We start from the raw sequence: 17,511 nt of genomic DNA, 5'->3' as shown, positions 1-17,511 counted from the left end.
AATTTCTATCAAAGCGTTTATCGGGGGCATATGTCATCCTATGGACAGCTCTTGTTCTTTCATTTTTTTTATTTTAGTTTCCTTAAATTGTTTTCTTTTTTCCAGCACTGAATCAGTTACCAAAGTACAAAGCCGTAGCACAGTGGATTCCATAAGGGTATGAAGATCTTATTTTATTGATTAATCATTATACATATACAATTTACTTTTAAATATTAGCAACAGAAAGTTAAACTCTAAAATCTTTAACATTTAAAGCATTCTTATTGGTAAATATATTTGAATTTGAGACCTAGTATGAAATCTACTATTTTTGTAGTTACGATGTCAGATTACTTTACAGTTTTCAAGATTTTCTATGCAGGGAACACAAAGTACAAAGTATCTTCAGTTAGATCAGTAAGGTAACTTGAGTATAAATCGTCTATTTTTGATAACGTCATCTGGCCTTGTTATAGTTGGAGACACTCAACAGCCTTGGTGATCGCCAACATCTGGACGCCTGTCGTAGTGAGCTGGCTGCGTTACAAGTCAGATCAGAGAAACAGCAGAACAAGGTAAGTGGACTACATTGTGTGTTTGTCACCAGGAATTTTTATTCTTAATATAAAAAAATGAGTGCTAGCCCTGTAATTTCTAGTTATGAAGTGTATACTGGAAAAAACATGGATGTCTGTCTGTACATGTGGTACTACGTTGACCAAACTTGATCTGAAGCATTTTCCTACTCTTTTCAATATATGACATGCAAACTTGCTGGAATTGTTTCTCATAATTTTAAGTAGAGTATGTGCAATTTTTATCATCCTACATTAAATAATACAAAAGTTTAACCCCTTTTATGCCCCCTTCTAAAACATGTAGTTGGTCTGTCCATCCGTGTGTGTGTATGAACATCTGTTCCAAGCTTTCTGTCTTTGCCAAAACTTGGCAAAAATGTTTACCATCGTTAGACAACATCATGTATTCAGGAATTTTCGATGGTTTTGCATGATAATGGGAACACGATTAGAGTCAGAATTTTTGCTTAAATGAAAAAGGTTCAGTATTTGATAATCCACAAATGTGGATAACAAATAAGGTAATGCAGTATATACAAATGTAATATATGTATAAATATGCATCAAATTATTTGCTTTAGATTCGCGAACTGGAAAATGAGCTTGAAATTCGCGATGTTAAAATTCGCGAGCTTCAAATGCAAATGGAGACTGGTCGTGACAACGAGTGTCGTCTGCAGTCTTTGGTCGAGTCACTGAGGTCACAGGTCAGCGACTTGGAAGGTCGGGCAGGCGCGTTTGAGTCTGTGGCGGGAAGGAGTGAAATCACAGTTGCTGCTCTGCAGAAAGAGAACAAGGCAGCGCAAGAACGCATCGTTGACCTGGAAACAAGACAGAGGTCAGGGCTCATATCAAGGCTTTTTCTCACCATTTTGGAATATGACCTATATCATGATAAGCAGTTTGAATGTTTTTTATTTTTATTAAATTAAATTTATAAAAAATACATATACATATGGGAAAAGTATAATTATTTGATTTATAAACATGGATAGAACTAACATAAAACAGAAAATTCTGAAAGAAAAACCATCAATTGAGAATTTTTTGCCTTAATTAGGGAAGAAAGAATAAGTTTTGCCATTAAATATATATCCCAACAAAGGCCTTTAAGTGCACCAAATACAGTCTTGGCCCGTGTTAAATACCCAATTGCCCGTCCACATAAAATAATTTAATGCATTTAAAAAATGCATCACTACAAAAATCAGTAAGATGTCCATAACAAACAATTTTTTCAAGATTTAACTTTTTCAAAGTATTTAAGTGGGGTATTTAACCTTAACTTGTTTACATCATTCCAAACTAAAAATTATTTAGTTATAACATGCTCTGTAAAAAGGGGGTTTAATGCATGTGCATAAAGTGTTGTTCCAGATTAGCCTGTGCAGTCTGCACAAGCTAATCAGGGATGACACTTTCAGCTTTTATATTTTTTGTTTCAAGGAAGTCTTTTCTTAGCACAAATCAAGTTTAGGTGGAAAGTGTCATCCCTGATTAGCCTGTGCACTAAACCCCTTTTTCACAGAACATAGGCCCAATTATAACGTCAAAAACATTAATAGTCTGTATTATATTCATTGACATATTTTTTCTTTGGTTTAAGTCTAATCTATTTAGCAATTCTTATTTTGTATGCTGGCTTTAAATAACTTGGTTTATTGGGTTCAATGCTTACCTGACATCTTCATCTAATCTATTTTGTACATATTTGTGTCGTCCACAGAAAGCAGTTAGAAGAGAGAGAGGAAGCGCAGGCTCGTGTGGAGATCCTCGACCACAGAATGAGGGACTACTTCTCTCAGTTTGCCAGCGTTCTACGCGTGGAAACCTCAGGGAAAAATGCGTCTGCAGAGGAAATCGCAAGAAAGGTTTGCCTGCTTTCTACAATAAAAAAATATGTGTAATTAAAATAAGTTCTTATATGTTCTACAAGTTAAAACTTGTAAAAAGATGCAAACTTGAAAATGTTTTTTTTTTCGCAAAAAGGGTTATATAGGAATAAAATATGGAACTTAAATGTTTAGGATGTTCTTTGGGAATTATATGGAATAAAACAATGTTTTATTGCTGTAGGGAAGATTTAATTTTAAATGTTGTTGATTTGCATTTATTGTTTTTGCAAGAAAGTCGTTATATTATGTGTGCCTATTTTATCTTTCTTTGTTTGTGTCAATTAAATTTTACGCAATTATGTATTTATTTTACCACAATTCAAATATGTATTGCAGTTGCAAGAAATCATCGATGAGAATTCTTGCCTTAAGGGTAAAATCCTCACATTGAATGAAACTCTAAACAGTACGCAATTGGAATCAAAAGCCAGTCGAGAGACAATCATGCGACTGGTTTCAGAAATGGGCCGTGAACAGCAGAACCAGTCACGTTTTGAGAATGAACGGGCTTCCATGAAATCGGTATGTAGCAGTCGCCATAGAATAAAATAGCAAAACCTTAACTGTAGCAACACTAATTTGGTATGCTGGGTCTATGCGGTGGATCTGTTGTGTTCAAATACATTTACTGATACAGTTCTCAATCGTGAGTTTTCAGTGCGATACTATTTTATATAATATAGAATGTTAAGATAGTACAATAGTCTGGCTAAAGTTCTGTTATAAGTTTCTTTTAATGTTTCTGTTGCAGTGATTTTTTTCCTTTTTTATAAAGTACTGCAAAATGGCACTTTCCCAATTGCGAAAAAAAACAACAAATTTACCAATTTCTATCCACAAAATTTCCCAATTGTAGGTTTCTCCCCCCCCCCAATATGTGAACAGAGCCTTATCTTTATTTCTTAAAAAAAAATAATTTATTATTACCATTGTTACAGTATCTATTTCCCTTTGGAAATTAAATAAGATAACAATTTTAGAAAAGATGAAATATGGCATGCCTTTTTTAGAAATGTATTTAAAAGAGGCTACTGAAACCACATTTTAACCAGTTTAAGGAAAGTGGCTTGTTATGTTACAAACTTTATTACTAGAACTTTGGTACAATACCTAAACTTATTGCTTGTATTCTTGTTTCTTCTTCCTTCTGTCTGCATGCTTGCTTGCTGCTTATGTAGTTGTAGTGCATGTTTGCTTTGCGTTCACCCCTATTGACTGATTAAAAAATTATATTGTAAAAGGCAAGAGCGATAGTTAATGACCATGAAAATAGTTTTAAATAAATCTGCACTTTTAAGTTTAAGTGCTTTTTTGATGGTTAGTTTTTATGCCTTGGCATCTATTGATTCCAAGAGGCATATATTGATTGGCAAATATTTGTTTGTTCTTCCATGCATCTTTACATTCATACCAGGTTAACCCAAAATGACATGTTTTGTCCCTGGTCAATAATGCTTCATACTAAGCTCAAATAGTGAATGTTACCTATGAACACTCTCAAAACACCATCATTATCCGACCTCATTTTGACCTTTGCATTGATATACGTTTGAACAAAGACTTATTGATAATGTCCATATTGTTGGTAAACCTAAAATGATGCTTTTTTGTCTGGCATCAATACAAAGCTCTTATACTTGCATGGATGATGTGGCTCTATACAATGTATTTATCAGTATGCCCACATCTCCTGACTTCATTTGTACTTTTTGATTTAGACTACTTCAACAGGTCAATATTCTTGGTTTACACAAAATGAGAGTTTGATTTAATCAACACTACTTATGTTAAAGCATTGATATTTCCATTTAACACTTGGCTTCTCACATGACCTGACCTCATTTTGTATTACTTCTGACAAGGCCTTCACTCGGGTCATCAGCATTTTTTATCGAAGCATCTTGTTTCAAGTAAAGAATTATATGATATACTCTACTATAGCTGTGTATATGAAACAAGCGTCCTTATTTGGTATTGGTGTTTAAATTTATGCACTCTATTATGTGTACCATTATTTTTTCCGTCAACTGTATTAGCAATGCATTTTCATAAAAAAATTGACCTCTGACCTGGACCCCTTATTGTTTTTATGCCCCCGGTAGCGAGGCATAAAGCAGTTGAACTGTCCGTCAGTCCGTCTGTCAGTCCGTCAGTCTGTCAGTCTGTGCATCCGTCCCAAAACTTTAACATTGGCCATAACTTTTGCAATATTGAAGATAGCAACTTGATATTTGGCATGCATTGTGTATCTGATGAAGCTGCACATTTTTAGTGGTGAAAGGTCAAGGTCATCCTTCAAGGTCAAAAGTCAAAAATACAATCCAAGGGAAGTAATAAGCTTTAAAAAGGAGATAATTTCTAAACCTGCAAAATGATATATTGAAATTTTATTTCAAAGCCGCGCAATAGGGGGCATTGTGTTTCTGACAAACACATCTCTTGTTTGAGGTATGGCGATTGAACCCTGCTCCTCTTATTATTGTGCGCCAAATGATTTTTAACATCTCATATTTCTATCTTTCGTCTTTTTCTATCAGATAATTTAATTTTGTTGTAATAATTTAGACTAAGATTCTCTATTTGTACAAATTAGAACACAATATTGTTATATACCGGTACATAGTTACTAGTAACTTTTTAGCTCACCTGATTGCTCAGGTGAGCTTTTGTGATCGGTCTTTGTCTGTAGGCCGTCCGTCTGTCGTCCACATTTCGTTAGTAAACACTCTAGAGGCCACATTTCTTGTCCGATCTTCATGAAACTTGGTCAGAAGATTTGTCCCAATCATACCTTGATTGAGTTCAAAACTGGGTCATGCTGGGTCAAAAACTAGGTCACAATGTCAAAAAAAAGAAAAACCTTGTAAACACTGTAGAAGTCACATTTCATGCCCAATCTTCAGGTTACTTTGTCACAATGTTTGTCTAAATGAAATGTTGGTTGAGTTCAAAAGTGGTTCCGGTCCGTTGAAAAACATTGCCGCCAGTGGGCGGGGCAGTTTTCCTTATTTTGCTATAGAGAAACCTTGTAAACATTCTAGAGGTCACATTTCTTGTCCAATCTTCATGAAACTTGGACAGAAGATTTGTCCCAATGATACCTCGATTGAGTTTGAAACTGGGTCATGCTGGGTCAAAAACTAGGTCACTAGGTCAAAAAAAAGAAAAACCTTGTAAACACTGTAGAAGTCACATTTCACTCCCAATCTTCATGTAACTTTGTCAAAATGTTTGTCTAAATGATATGTTGGTTGAGTTCAGAAATGGTTCCGGTCTGTTGAAAAACATGGCCGCCATTGGGCAGGGCAGTTTTCCTTATTTGGCTATAGAGAAACCTTGTAAACACTCTAGAGGCCACATTTCTTGTATGATCTTCATGAAGCATGGTCAGAAGATTTGTCCCAATGATACCTTGATCGAGTAAGAAACTGGGTCATGCTGGGTCAAAAACTAGATCACTAGGTCAAAAAAAGAAAAACCTTGTAAACACTGTAGAAGTCACATTTCATGCCCAATCTTCATGTAACTTTGTCAAAATGTTTGTCTTGATGATATGTTGGTGGAGTTCAAAAGTGGTTCCGGTCCGTTGAAAAACATGACCGCCAGTGGGCTGGGCAGTTTTCCTTATTTGGCTATAGAGAAACCTTGTAAACACTCTAGAGGCAACATTTCTAGGTCCAAATCTTACAAAAACCTTGTAAACACATGTAGAATTAGCATTACTTGCAAATGTTTGCATTGCAAAAAACCCATGCAAATGGACAGTACTCAATCAGAATTAATCATATGCTCACACTGCAAAAGTAAACAGAAGAGAACCAATCTAATATGCTCAAGAGTACTGAATTTTCAACTACCGGTAAGCAATGAACATGGCCTTGTAAAAAAAGGTGAGCGAACTAGGGCCATCTTGGCCCTCTTGTTTACATTATACCTGTCATTGTTAATCATTTGTGTGTGTTTTCCAATTTGAGTATATGTTTTTTTATGGCCAAAAAATGTCAGTCACAGTCGATGTTTTTTTTTTCCAGAAAACGTTTTTGTGATAGCGATTGAGATTATAAACATTTAAACAGAAAAATGTAATAAATAAGTATAAAATAATTTTTTTTAAATATCTAGTCATAAAAAAATGTAAGAACCCTTTAAAGACAACTATAAGTATGAACATTAAATTATAAAGTCTTCAAGAGACTTGTTAAGTATTGGCAGTTTATTTCTGTGCCCAGATTATTGACTTCAAGATCCTTAGATACATTCTGTCAATCTTAAATAAAAGACATTTGATAAATGGATCCTAATTCATGCAATCTATTCCACATATAAAGAGAAGCAGGGAGCCATTCTCATATTATGACGAGCAGCCATTGCGTTCATCAATGAAGCGTAGCCTTACCCCAACCCGGCACGGAGACCATAGTGTCTCACCACCTCGTTACCATGACTATGACCTGTCACGAGTAGGTTCTTTCACACATTTGGGCCGGGCTCTGTGAAAAGGGGGTTAAAGGCATGTGCGTAAACTGTCGTAACTGGTTAGCCTGTGCATTCCACACTTTCTGCTTGTATGGTATTTTTCGTTTGCATAAAGTCTCTTCTTAGCAAAAATCCAGTTTGGGCGGAAAGTGTTGTCCCTGATTAGCCTGTGCAGACTACACCGGCTAATCTGGGATGACACTTAACGCACATGCCTTAAACCCCCTTTTTTCACAGAACATGGCCCATTTATATCTCTCACAACATACATAAACCTATGCCCTCAGAGAGACTTTCCAAAAACAGCAATATTTTCTGCTGTCTGCAGCTGGCTGTACGTTGTTGACAGTTTTGTATGTTTTTTCGTTTTTTGTCTGCTGTGAAATTTTGAATGCGGTGCTTTTATTAACTCAGCTAGTTTGATGCCTATATGCAAACATTTAATGCACAAATCTAAAGTGGATGTTTTGTCCACATTTGAACTACCATATGGGGAATTCCCTAACATTCAACTTTTCCCCAGGAAACATACATACGATTTTCACTTGAAGTAAAAGGCTTTATATGTACCTGGCAATGAAAGAACCAAATGAAGGTTCTTATTTTGTTATTAAACATTTGGTTGCATTATTTTTAACAAAATTATCAAGTTTTACATTAAAGTGCATACAATTAATTATTAATGTCTGTACTGGGCCATTTGAGTTACTGGAACTAGCTATGCGTATAATCAGGGATCATATTTTTGTCGGTTTTGTCGGTCCTAGACCGATTGAGGTCATGAAAGACCGATTGAAAATCCCAAACAGTCGGTCTGATTCTGTTTGCTTAAATTCCCATGTCATGAAATCGAGTACACAGTGCACACCCTAATTACATTTTTATCTCGATTAGGTGTGATAAACCAATCGCTGCAGTCTCTAAACCGGTCAGGACCAGATTATTGCACGTCAGCCGACTAGTATCAGAGTATGGCCCCAAGCAGCGAAGATTCACGCGGCTGTGTATTAGTCACGCGTGAATAACCCCGTGTCAATACCAATCGATAATTTCACTGGCTTATACCTAGCACAATCGGTCCGTAAGGTGTAGTCGTCCAGGATAAAATCGTTGACAGTTACTTCGGAGATACAAACCTCAATGTTATCCTCATGGAAATTGTGCATTTCATGCATGATGCAGTAAACTGTCATATAAACAAAGAAGAAAATCGGATATTCTGCAATTATTGTGGGCGGACAATATAAACTGAAAGCACGCGCTGTAATTAAACAAAATATGCCGATACATTTTCCACCAGCGTAATAATTCGGCAATAAATAAATAAAAGTCGCGGATCTGATCGACAGAACAGCCGAAAGTTATTTTTATGAGCGGAACTTCACATAAAATAGTACACAAGAAAAATAATATACATTGTATAAATCTTCAGTAAAAATCGTGTTAGAATCGAAATAATTCGTGTTCTTTATTGTTTGTTGTTGAATAACAGACGACCGAAAGTTTAGATGCGTGGTTTCAAATCATTTAATCCCAACGCATCTTAACTATCGGCCGTGGGTTATTCGACTACAAACTCTAACGTACATGAATTATTTCTTAACTATTTGGTTTTGTTATTGTCAGTAACAAACATACGCACAGACATTTGTTTGGTTCAATGCATGTTTGTAAGCTATTATCGAGTTGACAACGATTTAAAACATCGGTATAGATTTACACAGACTAATAATATTGACAACGATGAAAAACAGTCAGATAAAACAGCGCACGAAACAACCAATGTCAATGAAATAGCAAATGATAAAACAAAATGAGAAAACTCATATGTTCTGTTTAAAAATAATGCCTAAGGGAATTTAACTTGTACATTTATTATACCATCTTCATGAATAGCAAAATCAATGGTATATATATTTTAACGTAATTTGTCATGATTTCGGATATAAATTTTCGGACACTTTTTCCCCATTTAAATCCGGACCGATTGATGTTGCGGGAAAATATGATCCCTGCTTATAATCATATGTTCATGAGTAGACCATATTTACTGCAATACTTAGGTGATCAACCCAATTGGTCAAGTACCGTTAACTAGAGAGATAACTAAAAAGAAATGTCCTTTTATTTATTATACATTTTTCTTAAAACAGTTTTCACACCCTAAAATAAACAGTTTATATCAAATCAATTGGCATAGATGTATAATTTATCTTTAGAGCGCTTTAAATTCAACCTAATATGGCATTTCTTTTAAACAAATTATATATATTGATATGTGTCATGGTTACATGCCTCATCAATATCACAAGCAGCATTTTTGTAGAAGATTTGAATTTTACAAGTACTGGATATTGGATGTAATAAATGCCCCTGCTGCTTCATGTAAATATGTATCACATTTAATATCTCCATATCTCTGATTGCATGGTTTGTAATGTTAATTATGACACAAGCATGCTCTGTAACCTTCATGTCTATATTTCAATCAGCATGAATAGTTTTATCCATATAATTATGATTGTTATATATTGCAAATAATATACTTAAATTATTTTGTAAATATGTTTTAATTTTAGTGTGAAATGTTTTGTTTAACAAAATTCATATAATAAACAGAATAAAAATAAAGTAAAACAGTGGTTAACTCGAATGACCATAGACATCTGTTATAATAATTTTTTTATGAAACTCGATATATGTTTGTTTCATTTATTTATCAGACCAATATTGTAGCTGCTCTTGTTACAGAAATAATTAAAAACTTATATCTGCATCCTGCCATAACTAAAAAGTTCTTATTCAAGGTAACTTATGGAGGTGCTCCTGTTATTACTTTGATAACATTAACAGCTAGGGGCTGCTGTATCATCTGAGACAAAGCTCTTATTGACATAAACTTAATAGCTACATAACTTCAATATTTTCCTCTGAAACAACAAGGCCCTAGGGTTAAAAATGTGTATGTTAAATTATATTGAGTTCCTCTATGCCCTTGTGGTTAAGACTTGCAACACCCCTGGGTTAAATGTTTAATTCTCCCAACATGCTGTGTTTTTTTTTTTATCACTACATAGTAACTAAAGCTGCACTACATAGTAACTAAAGCTGTACTTTTCATGCTTGAGCGCTCAACCAATTGCAGTTTCCTTCCAATATATGAGTCGTGCTCTGTAAAAGGGGTTAAATGCATGTGCGTAAAGTGTCGTCCCAGATTAGCCTGTGCTGTCCACAAAGGCTAATCAGGGGCGACATTTTCCACTTAAACTGGATTTTTGCTGAGAAGAGACTTTTTTAAAGCGCAAAAATATCAAAAGCGGAAAGGCTAATACAGATAAGACACTTTCTGGAACGACACTTTACATGCATTACATGCATTAAACCCCCTTTTTACAGAGCACAGCCCATATGTTTTAGATGGTGTGTCATGAAAAATAGGAGTTATTTGCCCTGCTTTTACTGCACTCTGGTTTAAACAGTTGTACTCCTTTGTAAACCTTACACCAATTTAGCCGCATGATGCGAAAATAGGGTTAAGGCCATATGCTGTCAACATATGCTGTAAACAGACCACCCTGCCCATTTGCACAGTCTGTCAGAAGCTATTGCGTCCTCTAATATGACCACAAAATTGCGGGACTTAATAGCGGACAAGGTAGCTTATTACCAGAATGTTTGGATAATACTTACAATAGAAAAAGTTAGAAACAAAAGACAACTTTTCTATAGCTTTCATGCCATAGAATATTTAAAGAAGCAAAAGACTACTTTCAAAACTGAAATTTCCACAGGAGCTGGACAAGGAACGAGGGGCTAAAGTAGGCCTTGAACGGGAAATTACCATTTTACGAGAGCGACTGGATGCTTCCCAGCGCACGATTGATGCTCAGCGCAATGAGATTGACCTGCGAGACTCACGTCTCAAGTCCCTGGACCATGACTTGCGCTCAAACAAGCACCACCAGCTCAATGCAAGCACCCAGCTGACTCTGTTCCGTGAGCACATTGCCAAGCTTCTGGGTGATGTGGATGCAAGAGATGAGGAGGCACTTACACGCAGAGTGGAAACACTAGCACTCTACAGCAGGGACTACAGATTTGTAAGTGGAATTTCTTTACATCATGTCTGTAAAAGGAAAATTATTGCAACAATTTGGAACTAATTTTTTAAAGTGAATGTATCAGCAGAATGAAATGTCTTATTTACTTGATTGTTATGAAATTAAATAAGTTATGAGCACAATAGGTCAAAATTACGTTCATAAAGGGCAGTTTGAACTATTAAGGGTTAAAGCAGTTTTGATCTATTTATAGTTAAGGAAGTTTGAACTGATAAATGTTATGGCATTTTGAAATATTTTTATCCAAATTCCAATTTTTCAGTAATTTTGAACTTTAAATGTTTTAAGCAGGTTGAACAATTATGTGTTATGGAACTTTAGAAGATTCACCGGTATATATGAGGCTCTGTGAAGGTCAAATAGTTAATCAGTTTTACTGAATATTGGTTATCTGGGTATATTTCCAGAAAATTGAGGCTCTGGAGAAGCGTATCAAGGAGCTGACCGATCAGCTGGAGTCCCAGTATGAGCTGCACAAGGCAGCCGCATCCAGGGCACGAAAGGCCGAGGTCGAGGCAGCAGACATGCATCAGCGACTCAAGAATGTCGAGAGTGACCTAGTGGCCGGCGATGTGATGAGAGACGGATTCAGAACAGACAAGGAACGGGTATGTGAAATGACATAATGCAGTTTAATTCAGTTTCAATGACTTCATAAGTTATATCATAAGTTGATATATGGATTTAGGGACATGAAATGAAACAATCATGAAGCCGTATATTTAGAATGTATACAACACAATTTAATAAAACTTCATACGGATTTAGGTTTTCTCATCGTAACTGAACTCAAAATAAAATGTAATAGCAGACTTAGTTTATTTTGATTTCAAAAGAAGATTCCGTCTGCTAATACCTGTAAATGAATTCATTTGTGAAAGATATTTGGACAGTATAATCATCCAAAGGGAACATGCAGATATTTTATATATGATAACACACACATATTTCTCATTTCTTACAGTTCACACATATGTCTCATTCCTTACAGTACATACATATTTCTCATTCCTTACAGTACATAAATATTTCTCATTCCTTACAGTACATACATATTTCTCATTCCTTACAGTACATACTTATTTCTTATTCCTTACAGTACATTTGTATTTCTCATTCCATACAGTACATACATATTTCTCATTCCTTACAGTACATACTTATTTCTTATTCCTTACAGTACATTTGTATTTCTCATTCCTTACAGTACATTTGTATTTCTCATTCCTTACAGTACATACATATTTCTCATTCCTTACAGTACATACATATTTCTCATTCCTAACAGTACATTTGTTTTTCTCATTCCTTACAGTACATACTTATTTCTCATTCCTTACAGTACATTTGTTTTTCTCATTCCTTACAGTACATTTTTGTATTTCTCATTCCTTACAGTACATACCTATTTCTTATTCCTTACAGAACATTTGTATTTCTCATTCCTTACAGTACATACTTATTTCTTATTCCTTACAGAACATTTGTATTTCTCATTCCTTACAGTACATTTGTATTTCTCATTCCTTACAGTACATTTGTATTTCTCATTCCTTACAGTACATACATATTTCTCATTTCTTACAGTACATTTGTATTTCTCATTCCTTACAGTACATACATATTTCTCATTCCTTACAGTACATTTGTATTTCTCATTCCTTACAGTACATATATATTTCTCATTCCTTACAGTACATTTGTATTTCTCATACCTTACAGTACATTTGTATTCCTCATTCCTTACAGTACATTTGTATTTCTCATTCCTTACAGTACATACATATTTCTCATTCATTACAGTACATTTGTATTTCTCATTCCTTACAGTACATTTGTATTTCTCATTCCTTACAGTACATTTGTATTTCTCATTCCTTACAGTACATTTGTATTTCTCATTCCATACAGTACATTTGTATTTCTCATTCCATACAGTACATTTGTATTTCTCATTCCTTACAGTACATTTGTATTTCTCATTCCTTACAGTATATGCGCTGCCTGCAGTTGTTGGGAGAGGCGATGAAGATGGACCGTATTTCCCTCGACCTGGGAATGGACATGACCTGCGACGCACTCATAGCGCGGGCTGAGCAGCTGGTAAAACTGGAGAAAGACGCACTGGCTGACCGCAGCACGCACATCTATAACCTCCAACGCAAGGTGAAGTCGTGCAAGGAACAGCTCGAGAGCAAAGACCTCCACATTGACCTTCTTAGGAAGAAAATCACAGCCTTGGAGGAGAAACTTCTCGGGAAGTCAACGATTGAGCGTGAGCGGGATTCTGAGTCCTTGAGGGTTCGTAAGGCGGAAAAGATGGCGGAGAAATACAAGATACAAGTGCAGGACGCAAGGCAGGAAGTGACGAACTTGAAGGCTCAATTGTTGGGATCTAGTGAACTCAAGGTAACAATTATTATGTGGGCAATACCAGTAATTGTGTTTTTTTGTTTAAATGCGGTAACTATAAAGTTGTGTTTAACTTTTTGTACCCTCATCATTAAGTTGTCTTAGTGTGAAAATGATGAAAGATTTGTATTGCCTTTTAAATTTATTATTTGTTACAGTTGTTCCAAACAGATTAGTAAATTTCATGGATGTTTAAAAAAAATATGTTTCATTACTTATAGACTAATTATATAGTGTCAAACCTAACAAAAACTACATGAAATGCTGTACTGTCTGTTTTTAGGTAAGAACGTTGGAACAACGCAAGGAGTTGGAGGAACTCGCAAAAACTGTTGACGAGTTAGAAAAACTGCGACGCAAACAGGCCAGCAAAATCCGAGAGCTGAAATCAGAGATAGACACGTCAAACCAGGCTTCTCAGGAGAAACGTGTAGTTGCTGACAACGCTGTCCAGGCTCTCACCAGTGAACTGCGCACAACTAAGACCGCTCTGTCCACCATCCAGAGCAGAGAGAAACAGGTGAGTGTGAACTGGTAGGAAAGGTTGCATGAATTTTGTATTTAACCCTTTCCCACTTAGATAGGTATTTAACCCTTTCCCACCTCGATACATATTTAACCCTTTCAAACTTATGCAAGTTTTTTACCCTTTCCCACTTAGATACGTATTTTTACGCATTTGTTGTTCCCTAGAAAGTTCAATATAATTTAAGTACTTTCTTACTAAATTTAAGTTTTAAAGGCTTCATTTCCAACCCTTAGTTTCTGATGAGCAGCAAGCAGCATAAAACCCGAACAGACTGCGAGTTACTCGCAGGCTGTTCTGGTTTTATGCTGGTTGCACATTGCCATTTTCACTTTGCTTTGAGTGGGAAAGGGTTAAGCCTCTCTTTGGGACAATTGGGTTAAATGCATGTGGGTAAAATATTGTCCCGTATGAGCTTGTGCAGTCCACACAGACTAATCAGGGACGACATTTTCACGCTAAGTTAGATTTTTGTTTAAAAGAGACTGTCTTTGAACGAAATATGCAAAAAAGGCGGAAAGTGTCTTGTCTGATAAGACTGTGCAGAGTTTATGCACATGTGTTAAACCTGTTTTTCCAGAGCGTGGCTCATTTAATAATTTTACAGTTGGTGTACCAAAACATGAGGCTTATAAAAATACTGATAGATTTGTTAATGTATTTGAAGCTTAATCAGTACACTGTAAGTACAAATCTGTGCAAATAATAATTTATTATCATGTTGAATAGTTTTGAGCCTTTTACTGGTAATATTATCTGACTTCATGATCTTCTTGTAGTTAAGGCTATCTTTTATGATAAGGCTTGCATGAACATACAAATATTTCATCTATTGCCTGTTTTTATAAACCAGGTCAAGAAATGTGTACTTCCAGTTTGAAAAAGTAAATGCAAGCCCTGTTGTTGAGGCGATAAATAAATCATTGCATGCACCTTTACAGAGTCATTACCATTCTCTGTTTTCCTTTGCAGTTGCTAGATTTCCGCAGCGTGGTGTCTCGCATGCTAGGTCTGGACATCAACACACTGGCTATCCCTGACTATGAGATCATAAGTCAGTCTGGAGAAGCTGATCCAGGCCCACCACAGCCACACGTTCACCACTCTGAGTCTTGAGGAAGCCTTGGCCGACATGGAAGATGGGTTCTTTAGTGGATACAGTGATTATAAGAACACTGTCGGAGCGTCTGAGTCCATGAATATTCGCAAATCCCGCGAAAGGGTGAAGAGAAAAGCTCTCAAGAATAGAGCCCGGTCTCTATCACCTCAAAGAAGAATTGACCCAAAAGTTTATTGAGACCTAAGATAATTATTTAATTTTATTTTTATTGCTGGTAATCAGGCAGGGGTGTGGAATAGAGTGTCATTTTCCCTTTTACTTTCATGCGGGATGGGATGTATACATTTAAATGTCAAAACTGCATGATGTAGAAAAATGGTTATGTAACAAAACAAAAGTTAATTTCTTTTTAAGAAAGGCTGGTTCAAAAAGGGTTTGATAAGTAAGTTTCCTTTTTGTAATGTTTTTCCATTATTATCAAACAGGTTTCGGAAAACTGAGTTTTGTATGGGGACTAGATTTTACAGTTTTGATGGCAATTAGAGAATAATTATGTTTCCACACACCTGTGTTAAGTGTACTAATATATTTTTAGAAATAACATTTAGATCCTCTAAATTGTAGATAACTTTCATTCCCAAACTTGGCAGTTTCTTCTGTGTATGTAGAGTAAATAAATTAGACTGGAGTAGAAAACCAGAAGATGGCATTTTGATGTGTGTCTGTCTGTGAAGTGATGGACAGAGAAGCTGGAAAAGAGATCTGCAAACTTGGATCTGATCTGGGACTATGTAAACACATTATGCTGAATCAAGTGCTTGTGCACTTCACAATAGGGTGAAATTAAGACAAATATATGTGATTCAGATTAGACGTGTAATGATTTGTTCAAAGGAAGGGTAAAAGTCAAGAATATACGTCAGCTGAGTTTTTTATACTTTCAACCAAATTGAAATTATTTAATGGCCTTCAGACTGGTTTTTACCTGTTATTTTCCCTGTCAATGCTCTAAGTGCCAAAGTATCCATTTGCATGAATATTTCTTGCATTCATGGCCTTTTCATTTCATAATTATTAATTATCTCCTTTCATAAATATTTTAGCTGAAGCCCCAAGATAAAGTGTTGATTTGAAAAGATTCAGCTGGTTTTAAAGAGAAAGTTTACTTCTTTCAGTTTACTGTATTAAGGTAGTTTAAATATTGACATTTTGAGATTCCTGTATTTTTGAAGCAACTTTTCATAGTTTTTACATGTGTTTTCTAACAAACATTATGGAATAAATGGCGTGATTTTTTTCTTTATATACCATGTAAACGTACTTTTTAATTTAATTTATGAAAAATATTGCAGCTCAAGATTGTTACGCATTTATATGTACAGTTTAGTTTAAGATCAAAAGGTGCATTTTTTGTACTCATCATTTTTACCTCATTTGTGAATAAAACAAAAATCATGTACACAACTTGTGTAAAGCTCTCTTCCAAGAAACCAGCATTCTTGCTCTGATACATTGCCTTTGTAATATCAAACCTGTATGTGCTCAAAAGTCTGTTTGTTACAATTCAATTATGTAACGTAAGCGACAAACAAAGTTGAATCAACATATTTTTGCACACATTGGAGATCTGTTTAATTTTTTTTTCATATTTCCATATGTTGGAATAACTATTGTGTATATATGGTTATTATTACTTACTTAAGTGTTAATAAAAATTGAGGAGAGTATTGTTGTATTTCATATTTGTATACATAGACACTGTCATGACCCTGGTATTTATTCATATAATTGCTTTTATGAATGAAATTTTACCAGGTAGGTCAGAGGACATGGCATTGGCATATTTTATCTCTTTGATGTTGAAAGATGCTTTAGAATAAAGAATTGTGGAGTTTTGTTTTGAAATGGTTTAAAGTAGAAGAGTAGGTTTAGATTCTCCTCTTTCTATTCCCCATTATGATTTATGTATATTTTGTATAATGTTTTCCATATTATGTACATTATTTTACATATTTATTGTTTTATGCTAATTCAAGAAATTTTATCAGCCTTAACGTGTTATTTTATTTTCATCTAGGTCATATTGTAATATAGAGTTGTAATGTAGCAGCAAATTGTTCGGCAAATATATTATTTGGTAAAAATACAACAAATAAATGTTTGTGAAATACATTCTAAAATGTGTAAATGGATAAGTTTGTAAAACGTACTTCATTTGTTTATTGGCATTCAATTCAATAATGACAACCAGTAATATTATTTAAAAGGGTTGGAATTATTTACCATGTAGTTATGTTCACATCTTTATATACTATTGATTTGCAATAGTTTTCGTTTGTCATTTGTCTGTGATAACCTTCCTTTTAATTAAATTTACTGCCAGGAGAAATGTTGTTTGAGTTCTTCATACTGCCAGGAGAAATGGTGTTTGAGTCCTTTATACTGCCAGGAGAAATTGTAT

General features: G+C 35.0%; 1 protein-coding gene across 1 annotated transcript in view; it reads left to right on the top strand.

The window, feature by feature from the left end:
• Window positions 1–17,439, top strand: part of LOC127874715 (coiled-coil domain-containing protein 170-like) — a 23,416-nt gene extending 5,977 nt beyond the window's left edge. The window contains 12 exon segments of the mRNA XM_052419250.1: window positions 106–157; window positions 459–557; window positions 1,142–1,398; window positions 2,287–2,431; window positions 2,792–2,977; window positions 6,784–6,915; window positions 10,723–11,031; window positions 11,460–11,660; window positions 13,045–13,461; window positions 13,748–13,984; window positions 14,963–15,049; window positions 15,051–17,439. Of these exon segments, the coding sequence (XP_052275210.1) occupies window positions 106–157; window positions 459–557; window positions 1,142–1,398; window positions 2,287–2,431; window positions 2,792–2,977; window positions 6,784–6,915; window positions 10,723–11,031; window positions 11,460–11,660; window positions 13,045–13,461; window positions 13,748–13,984; window positions 14,963–15,049; window positions 15,051–15,287 (2,359 nt within the window). The 3' untranslated portion in view covers window positions 15,288–17,439.
• The last annotated feature ends 72 nt before the right edge of the window (window positions 17,440–17,511 follow it).

Source organism: Dreissena polymorpha, chromosome 3 (genome assembly GCF_020536995.1).
Source record: "Dreissena polymorpha isolate Duluth1 chromosome 3, UMN_Dpol_1.0, whole genome shotgun sequence".
NCBI classification, from domain to species: Eukaryota; Metazoa; Mollusca; class Bivalvia; order Myida; family Dreissenidae; genus Dreissena; species Dreissena polymorpha.
The sequence above is the reverse complement of the archived record's forward strand: the minus strand, read 5'-3'. Positions and strand labels throughout refer to the sequence as shown.